Source organism: Oncorhynchus mykiss, chromosome 11 (genome assembly GCF_013265735.2).
Source record: "Oncorhynchus mykiss isolate Arlee chromosome 11, USDA_OmykA_1.1, whole genome shotgun sequence".
Lineage (NCBI taxonomy): Eukaryota > Metazoa > Chordata > Actinopteri > Salmoniformes > Salmonidae > Oncorhynchus > Oncorhynchus mykiss.
In genome coordinates this window covers 69,695,767-69,712,520 of record NC_048575.1, presented here as the reverse complement: position 1 = coordinate 69,712,520, position 16,754 = coordinate 69,695,767, and the positions used below count along the sequence as shown (strand labels likewise).

The window sequence follows — 16,754 nt, the reverse complement described above, 5'->3', positions numbered from 1 at the left end:
GAGACCACCTCCACCTCCCTGCTCTGAGACCACCTCCACCGCCCTGCTCTGAGACCTGCTTTGAGACCACCTTCACCACCCTTCTCTGAGACCTGCTCTGAGACCACCTCCACCTCCCTGCTCTGAGACCTGCTCTGAGACCACCTCCAACTCCCTGCTCTGAGACCACCTCCACGCTCTGAGACCACCTCCACACTCTGAAACCACCTCCACCTCCCTGCTCTGAGACCACCTCCACCTCCCTGCTCTGAGACCTGCTCTGAGACCACCTCCCTGCTCTGAGACCACCTCCACTACCCTGCTCTGCATAATCACACACACATACAGGGTGAGCCTGTGACAACATGGAAAGGCATTTTAAAACTAGTATGTGCCTCCTTCATGAAAGATGAGTTAATGTTAACAATTATTGGATCTGTTGACGATTGGTGTTAAACCCTCTGTTGTGACACACTGACACAAGGTCCAGTTTAGATGGACCCCTCCTGCCAGCCCAACACTGTCTAACATGTCTACCAGAGCCAGTATTCCCTACACGGAAGATGCCATCATTAGATCTCTCAACGCACCCTGGATGGCCTACAGAGGCACTATGCTGGATGGTACCTCATACCAAAGGTGTGTGTGTTCTCAGTGTTGTGTGTAGGGCAGTTGTGTGTTACTGTTCATATAGTTGTTGCTTCTAGAGCACAGCGTTGATGCTTACCCTGAACTCGGTGCTGTTTGATCAGGCTGAATGGGAGACACCAGACATCTTAAACCCACAACACTTCCTGGATGCTGAGGGACACTTTAGTAGGCGGGATGCATTCATGGTCTTCTCTGCAGATAATCTTAATCTCACCTAAAGAGGGTGTGTGTCATCCCTAGGTAAGCATGTGCCTTGCCAGGATAGAGCTTTTCCTGTTCTTTTAGTCTGTTTCAGAAGCAGAGTCTGGATGGACAGGAGGGAGCAACAAGAGCACCACACCACTAAGTTCCACACCAGACCATGATGAATCCCCCACTGCCCTGCAGGAACCTCTCACCCCGTGCACTAAACACAGCAGAGATCAAATATAGACCTTTTTGTGGGCTAGGCTACATTAAAATTACGACAGGACAGTTTGAACATTTTACAAGTTTATTAGTTACATAAAACCCAAAGGACTTAAGACTTGAATTTCTTAGAATCATCTAATTTTGTATGACTTCAAGACCTCCCACTAACACAATAATTTGTTAGTATTTGACAGAGACAATTTTGAGCTCATTTTAAACCTCTCCTTTCCTAGTGTTCTGTTGCATAATTTGCATTGTTCGTTAATCAGTGAATGTACATTCCTCCCAACACTAAGTAGTAACTCGGGTGTAAATTCAGATTTAACTGATAAAAGTAAAAAAGGGAAAACTCAGTAAAAGTGCAAGAACACAAATCACAGTTTAATGAAAGGAACAGTAAGTCACATCCTGAGGAAAAGTAACATGACAAAACCTGGATATCATAAGGCCATTAACTCCAGCTCAATCATTCACCTAAAGCATCATATCACATGCACAACCAAATATATAAAGTATTAGCAAATTTCCCATTCATTATCACTTTCCTTTCAAACACATGTAGTCAACCCTAATCAAAATCTACACACACTTTCACCCAAACAGAAGAAAAAAAAACATACCCACATGTTTGCCAGGCCAGTAGGCTTGTTGACCGATAGGAAGAACAGTGACCTGTGCTGCCTCCTTCCTCAGTAGTACAGATTTCACTGTCAACTGTCAGTGACCTGCAGACAACAGTATAGCTACGCTTCAGTTAAAGTCAGCATCTCACGCAGGCATAGCACTGTGGCATACAGTGGATCCTAGAATCATTTAGATCAGGCTCTCTCAAAGTATTGGGGTCCGGCACCTCTTTTGTGATAGCAAATATATAAAGGGACCCACTCAATCAGAACAACTCGAGTGAGAAAAATAGCATACACGGTGTTTTACTATGACTTCAGTGTATGGCCGGACGAACCAAGGCTCGGTCCTGGGGAGGAACATTTTAAAAGGCCAGCCTCTTGACATATTTTGTCATGGGGCAAAGAGTTTGTGTTGTTGCGGCTTTAGCACTAATATTCTGCAATTCTACACATTTTCCCATGAGACAGAAAGAAAACTGCAGTTTAAAATATATACACACACACTATGGGTTATTGAGTTGAAAAATGTATAATTGGTGAGTACTGTAGATGCCAATATCCCTGTGAGCCTCCCAGGCCCACGTTGTCCAGGGTTTAAGAACATAAATTGTATATTAATAATATGACATTTTATTGTATTTACACTCTAAACTAATTCAACAGATCTCTTGGCAAAAATGTGTTTGACCTGTTAGTAATATTCAGATTATTCTTATTTTTTTACATACAAAAATGTTTACAAGTTTGATGGGTCTGCAGACCCCAGCTTAACTGATTTAGATTGTTTGTTCATGCTCTCTGACACACTTCAGTTGGATCCTTTAGCCATTTGAGTGGATCCTCTTAAGGCAATTTAGAAGATCCTTTTAGATCCATTTGACCGGATCCTTAGATTCCGGTCCATCCTCTGACCATGATAAGCTAGATCCATAATTATGCCATCCCCTAGCTCTATGCAAATGTTTCTGAATCTCCATTTCCTCTCTGATGTCCAGGAACATCCTGATGAGAGACTCAAGTCAGTATGAGTGGATCTTTTCGGGTCCGTTTGACTGGCCGGGGTTTGATGCAGGAGTTGGATCCTCTGGCCAGATGGCCTAGATGAGATCCTGATTGTCAGTCAGCATAGTTGGCTCCTCTTGTCTTGAACCCTCACCCTCCTCTTCTTCCTATGTTGAGTGTTCAGCTGTTACTTAGTGACTAACTCATAATGCGCTATAGGTTAAATATAAAATGTTAAATCATTTCTGAATCACTTGTGATTGAAAAAAAAAATGATTATACATAATGTCATTTCGGGTAAAATGATCTACTTTAATCTTAAACTATGGTATCCAAATAAGTAAATAAACAATTCTGTGTTTAAACAGAGATGATTACCTCAGAGAGTAATTAGAGTTCACTTCAAATAAACTGACATTACTGGTTACTATTTGAGAAATAAAGATTATTATGGTGGCAATGTCGGACTAGATCCAAAACCTGACCCACTGGAGATGAGATTGTGATGTCACATCCTATCAAGCCTGGACAAGTATTCCTTTTCAAACCAATGTCACATGAGAATGCTGTTTGGATTGGTTTCTTGTTCCTTACCTTTGGGGTGGTGAGACCATACACTTCCACAGAACTGCATAGAGACCCAATACGAAACCAATGAATACTGCAGCTGCAATGGCTCCTACACACAGACAGATTTACGGAGAGAAATCATTGTTCACACATTTAGGAAGTATACACATTGTCACCGATGGCTTTTAGTGTCAAAAATAAACTAAATTCAGTGAAATTCCATCACATACAATATGCTACCCTCACACTACCCTGTCACGTCCTGCAACTTCAAACGGAAAAGGCGTCTTAACAGAGCAGCTCAAACTCATCTACAGGACATGTAACTGTTTGCAGCAGTACAGAGACGACACTTAGCAGTGCAATGCCAACTGCACTGCCCCTTGGTAGACCATGAACTATTACTGACCATTACCGTGGCTAGCGGAATGTCACGCTGTCTTCCAGACCTCTGGCCTGCCTGGGTCTGGCCACCTGACACGTGTCTGATTAAGTGTTTTTCTTTTCCACCATGGAAACAAACATTGAGCATGTTCCAACTGAAACCTTAAAATCAGATAAGAGGATAGCAAGAGAGTGATGTCATGACCCACCCCAAACAATGTTTTTCTCAACAACAAAAAAGGCAAAGAGAGACAGAATAAAAACACAGTTAAAAAGCCAGGGGCCATGGTGACAATGAGGACACCTCAGCCTGGTCGTTATTTGACTGGTCAGAGGTTTACATTTGGCCAGCATTTATCTGGATCGTCTATGTCTAGAGGGATCCAGATCGACCAGAGAGGAGATGAAGGGAGAGGTGAACTGAGCTACTGCTTATTTAATCTGCCTGACACATCAATGTACCAAGGTAACAGACTAGCCTTTGTCAATGCAAACAAGTGATGAGTCTCACCTGGAATGATGCCACTGCCTCTGGCCTGGGGGTCTTCTGTGTATGAGGGACGAGGGATGGCCGTTGACTCTTTAAAAAAAAAAAAAAAAAAAAAAAAAAAAAAAAAAACTCTTGAATGAGATTTGCTGTGTGTAGCAACTGTCATCAAAATTGTTAAAAGGTTGTTTGTTTGTTTCTAATAAATGTATCAGTTGGACAAGGGATGAAGATACTCCAAACTTTTAGAATTGTTAAAATCCCTTAGATATTGACAGAATTATAGCACATGAAACATTTTCCTGGCACGGACAAATAATGAATTCAGGGATTTGTGGGAATTCAGTTATTCAATTTAAAATGTCATGTTTTTTTTATATTTGTGTGTGCCTAATTAGCATATGGCTAAATTAGTTTGCATATATGTATACATTTAACATAAATGAGTGGAACAGGGCTGTAACCACCAAAAACGCGCTCGGTCTTCTAGGCCCACCTGCACTCACCTGCTGTGTCTAGGCCCACCTGCACTCACCTGCCCTGTCTAGGCCCACCTGCACTCACCTGCCGTGTCTAGGCCCACCTGCACTCACCTGCCGTGTCTAGGCCCACCTGCACTCACCTGCCGTGTCTAGGCCCACCTGCACTCACCTGCCGTGTCTAGGCCCACCTGCACTCACCTGCCGTGTCTAGGCCCACCTGCACTCACCTGCCGTGTCTAGGCCCACCTGCACTCACCTGCCGTGTCTAGGCCCACCTGCACTCACCTGCCGTGTCTAGGCCCACCTGCACTCACCTGCCGTGTCTAGGCCCACCTGCACTCACCTGCCGTGTCTAGGCCCACCTGCACTCACCTGCCGTGTCTAGGCCCACCTGCACTCACCTGCCGTGTCTAGGCCCACCTGCACTCACCTATGTCGTCTTGACTGCATTCAATTACTGTTGTCCTGTTCTCTTGCATAATTCAACAAGTGTTTCAATAGCAGGATACCCTCAGATTTAAAATCAACACGCTTGGCTCTAGATTATACCCATCTATACATACTTTAAATTATTTGTGTAATCAGACATAAATATAATCCAAGTGTTTATTTTCGGAAGTTACTGTCATTTCAGCGCACCTAATTTGTAAACATTTCAAAATGTATTAAATTACTTTAAATTCCACAAAAAATGAACACCAAACAAAATAAAGTTATCTTTCTTGTGATGTAAGTGTCGAGGAGATGTGTTAAATCCCAGACGAAGATTTAGCCTTTTTACAGATGCAATGGAATGCCAATGTTTTCCACTGAGCCCATTTCATCCATTACCAGGGTGTTCCACAGGTCCCTACAAACATTCACGCGATCAGAACGTAAAAAAAAATGAGACACAAGCAAGAGTAGGAATGAGTCACAGGAGTAAAACGTAAGCAATCAAGCCAGCAATATTTAACTGACAAGTGGATTTTGTGGACCCCTCAGACACAGGAAATAGATAGCTGAAAGGGACAGTTACCGAAGTGGGCGGGTCATGCACATTTCTACTGTGTGTGTTGGAGATTGACACCACACCTGGTCCCAATTCCAGTCAATTCAGGAAGTACACTGAAATTCCAATTCTCGTCAAAGCTTTTCAATTAGGAAAAATTGGAATTTAAATGTGGTTTACTTTCTGAATTGACTGGAATTTTAATTAAATTGACCCCAAACCTGACTGATACACACTCACCATTGCGCTGTTCATATGTAGCGAGGACCCATGTGTGCATTGGAACAGCTCTCTGAAAGACAGAGACAGACTGAAAACATACAGGACACACACACAATCCCAACGAAAACACAGTACTGATGAGCACAGGAGGTTGGTGGCACCTTAATTGGGGAGAACGGGCTCCAGACAATGACTGGAGCGGAATCAGTGGAATGGTATCAAATACATTAAACACATGGTTTCCAGGTGTTTGATGCCATTCCATTTGCACTGTTCTGTCCATTATTATTATTAGGAGAGTGGAGACAAAAGTTCCAGGGGAAAAAATCCCGCCAGAGGCGTTCAGTAGCATCAGCTTGTCTGTGCATGTCGTCAGACTCATCTCCTGTTGACAGTTGCACTCTGATCCAACTCAGAGGCCTATTTCAACTCATGCAACACTAAAAAATAAAGTCAGCTTGCATTCACCCTTCCCTGGAGAAAAATTACAAAAACTGTCCTTGGCCACTTTTTAATAACAAGACACAGTAAACACATAAAATCGGGTTTCAGCAAAAACATTGGAGGAAGTCTTGCAGAATGGAAAATTAAACTAGGCCTACGGCGCGCTATGATCCAAGATAAGAACTGAGCCAGCGACAGTTTCCAAAACATCTGTAGGGTTTTTCACAGCCTGCCTGAAAGTCTCCCATCAAGAAATACGAATAATCGCATAGGCAGTTTGCAGACCAATACTAAACACTTTAATATATGCAGGGATGCTCGTAGGAAAGAAAATAGGTTCAGTAAATTACTTTTATTCTTTACAAATATTCCCTCGTCAATCAAGTTGCAACAATGTAACAGCTGAGCAAGCACGTCCACGAAAACATGCAGGCTACAAATGTCTCTTAAAAAATATCGAATGTAAATATACTGGATGACCTACCTGTTTTTATTTGTTTATTCGCCTACGATGAGTTTGTCTAACGCTTACCTCCGAGGTGTTTCCATCGCTAAATACATTTTTGGTCTGGTTTTTCACCTCCGTCCACATTTTTGCACGCGTGTGTTGTGAAATTAAAGGGAGTTGATGACGCTCCTCTTGTCCGCCGCTGGTCCGTTGCGGGCTCACCAGGAAAACCTCTGTCGCTTCGTAGCTTTGCTCCGCCAGCGAACTTTCTCAAAACACTTTACATCAGCTGGCTGCGATCTTCAGGAGGGCGGAGAGAGTAGGGTTCATGGGACGTACACCCTTGATTCGTCTGATAAAAATACCTATTGTGATGTATACAAATAATTTAATCAGATCCGTTTCTCTAGTTGTTGTATTAATAGGCGTACCCTATCCACACGGGTGGAAAAACTACCCAATTGTCATACTTGAGTAAAAGTGAAAGTGAAAGTCACCCAGTAGAATACTACTTGAGTAAAAGTCATGATTACCATTACTAGTTATATCTTGTCTAGGTGGTTTGCTTGATTGGTTTATTACAAAATGATTCCCACAGGTTGGTTATAACAACACTACACTGTAAAACAATGAATTTACAGGACACATCTGTTCAAGGCCTTTTGTTTTTTATCTAGGCAATATTACAACTTCTGTAAACAGTGTTTCAGCTAAATAAATGTCCAAAATATTTATTAATACAACATCTTCAATGTTTGCTTCCAATTCCATGATGTGCTATTTAACTAAATAAATTACAGAACATCTCTCTCCCAATTAAGACATGATATTTAAAGTAGAGAAACAAATCACTAAATAGCTACAGCTTAACTTTAATAGTATTTGTAACAGTATAAGTTTTCAGCACAACTTAAACGTTTACAGAACAAAATTCCTCAGAGAAAATGTTTTTTTTTGTTCACCCTTGGCTTACTTCATTTGGGGAGTTGATCATAAGTGTACAAGAGTCATCAAAGTGTCCTTCAATGGAAACACTGGTGTCAAGTTAACTATCTGTTTGCCCCACATCCAACATTATGGAGAGTGTAGTCAGCTTCTAGAAGTTACACAGAAGTTGTGCCATAAAGCAATAAGAGCAGTTCAGGTCACAGACTAATTATGTATTTGCACACAGATGTTCACAAACACACACACACACACAATCAGGTCATAAGACACAAAATAAAGCAGCAAGATAAACTACATCTAAAATATCAAAGGCCTCTCTCCATCTCACATTGTCCAACAACTCGTCCTTTGGAGTCTGGGAACACAATGAAAAACCATCCAAAGCCAAATAAGTGTTAGGGTACTGATTACAAGGAGTGCTATCTGGGATGTTGGCCTGTGAGGAGTGTTTTTCACACAAAACTGAGCCAGTTAAATGAAACAGAATGCTCTGATAGAAATGTTTGTTGAACACACCTAGGTTATGCTGAAAGGGGAATCTTGTCTGTTCTATACTGTTCTATACAAATAGTCCCTCGTCAATCAAGTTGTAATGTATCAGCTGAGCAAGTACGTCCATAACGGGTCAGAGCTTAAATGGCGCTGCATGGTCAATCCGTCATCTGCAATGGCCATGCAGCATCTCCAGTGATACAGCCTCTGCAGAAACCACACAATTCATACTTCCGCTTCAAAGAGCTGTAGTGAAAGAAGTGAGTTTGTGTTTATACAGGACCTCCATTACTACCTAGCATCAACCAATCATGTCAATGCAGAGATATTTTTATTTAACTAGGCAAGTCAGTTAAGAACAAATTCTTATTTACAATGACAGCCTAGGAACAGTGGGTTAACTGTCTGTTCAGGGGCAGAACGACAGCTTTTTACCTTGTCAGCTCAGGGATTCAATCTACCAAGCTTCCGGTTACTGGTCCAACGCTCTAACCACTAGGCTACCTGCCACCTCAATGCCCTTCACATTGTTCAAACATTTGGGAGGCCCACAGCAATGTGGTACGGAACTCAATTTGGCCTCAGCGTGCCTCCGGATGCTCTGCAATTATGTCACACCCTCCATACGGAGTTTCCGACCACACTTTCTGATCAAGCATAAATGGCCTCTTATAGTGGATCATAACTATAGAGAATGATAAAGGCCTCTAGTGGCCAAAATGCCATTTTAGCATTGGCAGCGCCATTGAGGGCTTCCACCATACTTCCGCCATTTTAAAATAGTCAACTGGGTGAGGATTCCTACGGGTTGCAGCCTCAATGGCGCTGCCCATGCTGTGACAGACGCTATAATGGCACAGCTAAAAAAAAGTGTCCTATATCTATCTCTATGATCAGAACCCATTGGTGGGTGGGTGATGGCTGATTCATTGTGAGAGTCGTCTTAAGACTGCATCCAGACAGACCAATGATTTAGATAAACACTACATGACTAATAGGGGACGCTGTGTTGAAGCCAGCATGTCTCCATCTTGGCACTCCCCAGCATTATAAAAAATACTTTGGAATCTATAGAAACGCATTTATTAATGTCTACATTTGTTTTTTGCCACATTTATTCTACTACAGACACCTTAAATGCATACTTTTACATCATGTGAGCTAAACATTAAAAAAAAACATATTTCCTTAAAGTATCATTTTTTAGAGATTACTAATGTTACAACAAAAACATTTAAATATATGTAACTTTGTCCTTGAAAAATGTCATTGAAATACTGTAGAATTTCAATAATTCCTATGGAGGACTGTTCCTACTGGGGAGTACCAATATGGCCAACCAGTGGCTTCAAAGCCTCTCAATAGTCAATACATAGCGTCAACAATCCAGTTTTTATATACATCAATGGTCCGAACAAACACTTTTTTTTTTGCCTTCTCTGTGAAACACAAAATTAAAAAAAGCTTTGGAGGGATTACAACGCAACTCCAGTAGGACACTGCAAGACCTGCCTTTCATACCACATACTCGTACACAGCAGGACTTCAATGTAACCCATAATTCAATAAGGCTTAGTATCTCAAGACGAGTCTATAGACATCACTACACACTGCTTTTTAAGTACAGGCTACCCAATTTAGTTTAACAAGCCCATCCGCACGAGCAATACCAATCAAAAACTCTTGACATTTTTCAAAGTTTTCACATGCCTCCGCAAAAACCCCCATGATTTAATACGATTAAATCACTACCCTAAAACATTCTGTGGAAATGAGCAATTTGATCATGGAGTTCTGATGTCTCAGACCCAGTTACAAACAGCCACTGCTCCCCCAAATCCCAATACATAGAATATAATTCCTCCAGGATACAGAGGCCCTTTAAATATGTAACTGAATATACCTGAACTACGAATGTGAGGAAACAGCACCATCTAGTGGGAAAAGAAAATACGACGACACTACAAGACCTTTACGAGAACACCAGCAGATCCTGGGTTCCAGAAGTCTCTTGTTTAACGTTAGCTGTGAGTTACTACATAGAACAGAGCGAGATTGTCAGGGTTGCTTTAAAGCCAAGCATGAGAACTTAATCTCTCCTCCTTCAAAACATACGATTCTGATACAGTCTGAAATTCAGGAAACGCTTTAAGACTTTTTTCAAAGAACAAACAACCAAAGATACAAACAACACGTTATTGACGGACCACATCCTGTCTGGCTATGAACCATCTCAATGCCTTTTGAGAGGTCACAATGAAGCAAATAAATATAACAATTTCCCCTGCCAACCCCCCCACCCAACTGCCTCTGTGCCCTCCCAGTGACTGAGCGGAGGCCATTCGATCTCCTGGAGGCTGGGGCATGATGGGAGTTGTAGGATGAGCAGAAAGGCCAAGAGATGTGTCTAAGAGGACAGTTCACAGTCATTACATGACCTCGCAGCATGAGTTCTGCTTCCGTGCCTGTGGGATAGAAAACAGAGAGTGATTGATTAGCAATTACTATATCAGTTGCACACTGAGGCGGCTACCGCCGTGAAGAAAATGGGTGGTAATAAAGAGTTTTAAAAAGACAGAGGCCGCGGATCTGTAAGTAACCCCGTCCCGGATCCCTTTTCATCACAGCTGAAGATCCGAATCACGTTCTGCGCACACAAATTTGTGGTCACCCTCCCTTCACATTTCTGACTGTTGATCTGGAATTATAATTCTTCAAGTTTTACAGGTGAAACATCCATTCAGCTTCTGCACACCAACTATTTGATCTCAATCAGTTTCATAAGGAAATTAATTTAGATCTTGAGTTCCACAGTGTTGTTTCAAATTAGCCTACATTGTTGTTTTGAAATAGGTACAGTGAGCAAATATTAGAGCAAATGGTGTTCAACTGTAGCATACCTGTGTTTAGTTTCAATCAGCGCACCTACTTTGCCTAGTGACACGCGCTGTTGAGTTTTAGGCCACGAGAGAAAAATGCAACGATTCGCACAATCATCCTAAAATCCAAAGAAATTAGGTGTTGTTACAGTAACGTTATACTATGCAATTATATTTGGTTCTGTTATGTAGGATACTATCATTGTGTGATCTTGCAGACATTGATTCCACTTTGATATAACTATTAACAGCGCACCATTCACCATTCGTTAGAGTAGCCTGTTCTCTGAGCTACCGAACGAATAGAGCAGTAGAAAGTAGAGTAGAGAATCCTTCACATGCAGAAGCTTCTAAACTGTCAAGAAGAAAAGTCAGATCAGCAGCCACTACGTTTTTATTAAGCCTAAAAATAGCCCAAGTTTAATCTAAAATGCAATGACAGTTTGAACCGGAGAGCCCAGTCCACAGTCACTACAGTACTTACAGTCTTATAGAAGGCTTTAGACTGGTTCCCAAGGTGTTCAGACTTCTGCACCAGATCATCCAGCTTCTCCCCTCTCTCCAACAGAGACTCCATGGTGTTGTGCTGCAGAGACAATCACACCACACTTCATATACAGCATCACACCAACCACAGGCACTAGCAGTGTTAGACATGCAGTAGTGCAAGTTTCAGCGTCCTATATGGGGAAAATCATGTTAGAGTCCATAGCAAAAGAAAGTAAGGTTGAGAAACCAGAATAGAGACAGTTTTTCACACAAATCTCCAACTGGCATAAACAGTTGATTTACACTAGAGGCAATTATATTAGCTTATCTCAAGTTTGCCCATTATGTGAGAGATTCTCAGAGATGTGGTCATGTCAGGGAGTGTCGACTGTAGAGACTTACCAGAATGATCTTTGTCTCGTCCAGTTCAGCCTGCACTTTGGTCATAGCATCTGCCTCTCTGGGGTTCTGAGGAGAAAACACAGACTCCGTCAAACCATCACAATCGTGGATATTCAAGTGTTCTTCAAAGTTATTTAATTGTAAGTGTAATGTTTGTTGTGTGTCATTTTAGAGACAGGATGCCATGTGTACCTGGTACTTGGCCAGGTGGATGTCCAGAGCTTTGTAGTTGATGGTTTCAGGGTTTCCAGATGGCCAGTCTATGCTGTCCACTTGTCTGGAGAACTCCTCTAGCACCTGCATGATCAAACATCAAACCATTTAATCAGGATTTCTTAAACTATGGGTCGAGACCCAAAGTGGGTCCTGGTCATGTGAGAGGTGGGTTGCAAATTTTGAGAATACATCTATAATCATACACCATTTCTTCTTAGTTTGGAGGATCCCTGCATTAAAATGCTGAAACAGATACCGAAAGGGCCTGGTGAGGAGCAATAACTCTGGAAGAAAACTTGAGACGAACAAGACCCAGACCAGAGAGTAATATTCTCCACTTGTTGCTAAGGGAATAATGTATCTCTCTGCACATCATCTCTACCCACCTTGTCTAGTAGTGTGAAGGCGACCCTTTGAGGATACTCGCTGTCTGCTATCACCACTGCACTCAGACTGTCATTCCTCACATACACGTGGCACAGGTACTCTGGAGGGAGAGGGTAGGAATTATAGGAATAACCTCCTGTGAGCAGGTAGAGGACAGCACTGTGAGCAGGTCGAAGACAGCACTGTGAGCAGGTCGAAGACAGCACTGTGAGCAGGTCGAAGACAGCACTGTGAGCAGGTCGAAGACAGCACTGTGAGCAGGTCGAAGACAGCACTGTGAGCAGGTCGAAGACAGCACTGTGAGCAGGTCTTTCTCCAGGCTCCACCATCACCTGCTTTTACATCTTTCTTAACTTATAACATGGACGTGGGGTTCTTCCACAGCCCAAGTGCAGAACAGGACAATCGCTTCAGCAACAAGTAGAATAAACTTCTAAAGAAACTTCAGTTTTATCTCAATCTCTTCATTCAAAGACTCAGTCATGGACACTCTTACTGACAGTTGTGACTGCTTTGTGTGATGTATTGTTGTCTCTACCTTCTTGCCCTTTGCCCAACAATGTTTGTACCATGTTGTGGTCATGTGTTGCTACCATGCTGTGCTGTTATGTGTTGCTGCCTTGCTATGTTGTTGTCTTTAGGTCTCTCTTTGTGTTGTGTTGTCTCTCTTGTAGTGATGTGTGTTTTGTCCTGTATATTTTATTTTCAATCCCAGTCCCGCAGGAGGCCTTTTGATAGGCCATCATTGTAAATAAGAATTTGTTCTTAACTGACTTGCCTAGTTAAATTAATGTTAAATACAGTTATTAAATAAAAAAATCAGAACACCGCCAAATGCTATGGCCCAGTGTGTCAGGAGTTTACCTTGTTCTTTGACTGAGGCTCGGCTGCCGTGTGCAGAACGCTCCACAATCAAGGCGCTGGTGAAGGTCATGAACTCTTGGACACTGCCAAAACCAAAAACACAGACAATAGTGAAAACAGTGTTGGTGTTCCTTTCAATTCTAATGAATTCTGTTAAACCATGACAGGATACTATTAATGACAGGGAAGTCATCTTCTCCTTCATCTGCACTGATGTACAAGAACTGGACAGGTGACAGAATGTTCCCAGTCGGAGTCCATCGCACATTGCTTTCATATATCCTGTCTTCAGATCAGTGGAGATTGAGGGGAATCCCCTTTAGACTATTAAAATGCACCCAGGTGCCAAGAGGAAGACCCACCTGGAGCGTTGGAAGAAGCTAAAGGAGGATAGGTCATAGGCAGATTTAAGGAGGTTGGATTTTGTTGCTCCTTTGTGGAGGACGCTGAGGCTGTACAGCTTCATGATGACGCAGGGACAGAGAGTCACAGCGCTAGGGATGATAGGCGTGTCCCCGCGCAGAAGCCTCAAATCAACAACAACCACAATGCCAAGAGGTCTCAATGCCTGCCTGCCAAGAAAGGGAAACAATTCAAATCACATGAGCCAAAGCAAACATATAGCCACAAAGGACATACTCTGTAAGATAGCCTACTACACACAGTGCCACATATTCTACACACAGTGCCACATATTCTACAATCTAAACTAGTTAACATTACAACGATAGAATCACAGACGGAACAAGGGTTAGTTAAACATATATTTGAAATAAGTCGACATGCACCGCTTCGTCATATACTGGATTTTCATCAATATTGCTTGTTAGTTAGTTCACACCGATTGCTAGCTCGATAGCTAAATTATTTATTTTAGTTTCCTGGCGAGACGAAGAGCAATTTGACACTGGATGAATGAATCTAAATGCGATCCCACTTCATAGAAAGCTGGCTAACGTTACAACAACAACTCGTGTTCTTTCGACGACGGAGTTAGCTAAAGTTAATTTGTCGTACTTACTTACCAGACAAGACTGCACTGTTTGACATATGTTGATAATAAAATACCAACTGAATTAGTCCATAACTACAGATCGTTCACTAACGTAGTTTATTTCTATCACTCCAACCACGTCACGATATAAGCAATGTCCCACAGGATAATTGTTCCGGAATGCAACACCGCCTCATCTTCTTCTTCTATGATACCATGGCGGTCCGCAAACAATCGTTAAAGTGCATGCCGTCACCTACTGTGCTGGAATGATCTGCCCAATTCTGTACTACCATGAAAATAAAATTCAAAACCAAATAAATCCTAACTTCTACCACACCCTCCCCAACCCCATAGAACTAGATCTATATCATGTTGAAACACTCCACCCTTAGGATTGTTCAGCATGTCAACAACCATTTCAACAGTAACATCTGTTACCCCCAATATCTATTTTGGAGTCTCCACAATAACCTTCAACCTGGCATTTCTGCTTTCCACAACCAAAGTTATATTGATAGACTTACCAATAAAACCTATGAAGTCAACTTTATTCATTATTAAAGTGTCATTTGACACCGCACATTCATGAGCACAAGATTTCTGAACAGGCCTCAAAACCCGGCCAGGACCATCAGAAGCACCAGTCCTGACAGTAGGTCCACTTACTACAGGTACATTCATTTAAGCTCCACCAGTCCCCGGTGTCGTTCTACCAACATGTTTTATGGCCTCTGCATACGACACATCATGACTGATCCTATATCTCTGAGCCTCTCTCGGTACCTGGTATCCACCAAATTCTGCACTGTGTTCTCCTCAAAATTAGTGCACTTAACCTTCACAATGCTTCCACATTCACTGTAATCATGTGCCCCTCCATACTTGGCACACATTTTCTTTCCTTTACATTGAGCAGCTGCATGTCCCATTCTTTGGAATTTAAAACACTGCACTGCAAATGATACAAATTCTCTAACGTTGAAACTAAGGAATCATTTCTCTACTTTTCCCAGCAAAACTCTCAAACCTCAGCATCACTGATAAGCTTTCACTTATTTGACCCTCTTTCCTACCGATCAACCTTTTGGCCTCAATCTCTCTGCCTCCCTTCACATTTTCTTTAATATCATCTGTGGACTTAGATATTGGGAAACCAGTGATGACTCCCCTCAACCTAGCATAAGCACCAGGGAAATGGCTTTTAATCTTCTTCCAATTAAGCTTTTCCAGTTTCAAAATATTCTCTTGCAGATTTTTACCTTGTCAGCTCAGGGATTCGATCTAGCAAGCTTCCAGTTACTGGTCCAACACTCTGACCACTAGGCTACCTGCTGCCTCAATGCCCTTCACATTGTCCAACATTTTTGGAGGCCCACAGCAATGTGGTACGGAACTCAATTTGGCCTCAGCGTGCCTCCGGATGCTCTGCAATTATGTCACACCCTCCATACGGAGTTTCCGACCACACTTTCTGATCAAGCATAAATGGCCTCTTATAGTGGATCATAACTATAGAGAATGATAAAGGCCTCTAGTGGCCAAAATGCCATTTTAGCATTGGCAGCGCCATTGAGGGCTTCCACCATACTTCCGCCATTTTAAAATAGTCAACTGGGTGAGGATTCCTACGGGTTGCAGCCTCAATGGCGCTGCCCATGCTGTGACAGACGCTATAATGGCACAGCTAAAAAAGGTGTCCTATATCTATCTCTATGATCAGAACCCATTGGTGGGTGGGTGATGGCTGATTCATTGTGAGAGTCGTCTTAAGACTGCATCCAGACAGACCAATGATTTAGATAAACACTACATGACTAATAGGGGGCGCTGTGTTGAAGCCAGCATGTCTCCATCTTGGCACTCCCCAGCATTATAAAAAATACTTTGGAATCTATAGAAACGCATTTATTAATGTCTACATTTGTTTTTTGCCACATTTATTCTACTACAGACACCTTAAATGCATACTTTTACATCATGTGAGCTAAACATTAAAAAAAAACATATTTCCTTAAAGTATCATTTTTTAGAGATTACTAATGTTTCAACAAAAACATTTAAATATATGTAACTTTGTTATTAGCATTAGTTAGTTGGACAGAGTGTGAGGCTCTGTGGTCTCATCAAACACTATCACCACTTTCCACTCCAACACATCACTACTTTTGCTTCCTACCTTGGTCCTCTTTATGCTTTCTTTACTAGACACTCCACTGCTTTCTGTATTATGATCTCTCTTCTTCCTATGTCTTTCCACAACCGACCATTCCGGCCCTGGACCCTCATCCTCCCGCTCCATACCATCAGAACTGACAGCCATGTTGTTCGCATTCTAGCATAGCTGTTGCTTCTCAAACTTTTTCTCCATTTACTCCATTTTGTC

The 16,754-nt window shown here is 42.1% G+C and overlaps 2 protein-coding genes across 5 annotated transcripts; both read right to left on the bottom strand.

The window, feature by feature from the left end:
* Positions 1–1,109: 1,109 nt before the first annotated feature.
* On the bottom strand, positions 1,110–7,187 carry sb:cb288. Of its 3 annotated transcripts, none has more exons than XM_021622045.2 (6): positions 6,782–7,187; positions 5,824–5,875; positions 4,135–4,203; positions 3,649–3,785; positions 3,264–3,348; positions 1,110–2,836 (listed from the first exon to the last, which is right to left on the bottom strand). In XM_021622045.2, exons 1-6 carry the CDS (start codon positions 6,839–6,841, stop codon positions 2,820–2,822), a joined length of 420 nt encoding a protein of 139 aa, XP_021477720.1. In that variant the 5' UTR covers positions 6,842–7,187; the 3' UTR covers positions 1,110–2,819. The 3 variants fall into 3 exon arrangements, with proteins under 3 accessions (XP_021477720.1, XP_021477721.1, XP_021477722.2); XM_021622046.2 differs by having other exon boundaries at positions 3,655–3,785; positions 6,782–7,183; XM_021622047.2 differs by lacking the exon at positions 3,649–3,785 and having other exon boundaries at positions 6,782–7,157.
* Positions 7,188–7,348: 161 nt separating this feature from the next.
* Positions 7,349–14,560, bottom strand: LOC110536313 (synaptobrevin homolog YKT6). Of its 2 annotated transcripts, none has more exons than XM_021622042.2 (8): positions 14,400–14,559; positions 13,737–13,946; positions 13,375–13,457; positions 12,510–12,610; positions 12,100–12,204; positions 11,908–11,973; positions 11,501–11,602; positions 7,349–10,602 (listed from the first exon to the last, which is right to left on the bottom strand). In XM_021622042.2, exons 2-8 carry the CDS (start codon positions 13,838–13,840, stop codon positions 10,567–10,569), a joined length of 597 nt encoding a protein of 198 aa, XP_021477717.1. In that variant the 5' UTR covers positions 13,841–13,946; positions 14,400–14,559; the 3' UTR covers positions 7,349–10,566. The 2 variants fall into 2 exon arrangements, with proteins under 2 accessions (XP_021477717.1, XP_021477718.1); XM_021622043.2 differs by having other exon boundaries at positions 7,402–10,602; positions 13,737–13,942; positions 14,400–14,560.
* Between the last annotated feature and the right edge of the window lie 2,194 nt (positions 14,561–16,754).

What these genes read in the sequence shown, in the direction of transcription:
- sb:cb288 (XM_021622045.2), bottom strand. Translation starts at nt 6,841, where the DNA reads ATGTGGACGGAGGTGAAAAACCAGACCAAAAATGTATTTAGCGATGGA. An exon ending in AGGCAGTGGCATCATTCCAG is followed by an intron (nt 3,786 to 4,134) that starts GTGAGACTCATC and finishes TCTGATTTTAAG; the next exon opens with GTTTCAGTTGGAACATGCTC. An exon ending in TTCCGCTAGCCACGGTAATG is followed by an intron (nt 3,349 to 3,648) that starts GTCAGTAATAGT and finishes GTCTGTGTGTAG; the next exon opens with GAGCCATTGCAGCTGCAGTA.
- LOC110536313 (XM_021622043.2), bottom strand. Translation starts at nt 13,840, where the DNA reads ATGAAGCTGTACAGCCTCAGCGTCCTCCACAAAGGAGCAACAAAATCC. An exon ending in CCTTCACACTACTAGACAAG is followed by an intron (nt 12,205 to 12,509) that starts GTGGGTAGAGAT and finishes TTGATCATGCAG; the next exon opens with GTGCTAGAGGAGTTCTCCAG. An exon ending in ACGAGACAAAGATCATTCTG is followed by an intron (nt 11,603 to 11,907) that starts GTAAGTCTCTAC and finishes TTGTCTCTGCAG; the next exon opens with CACAACACCATGGAGTCTCT.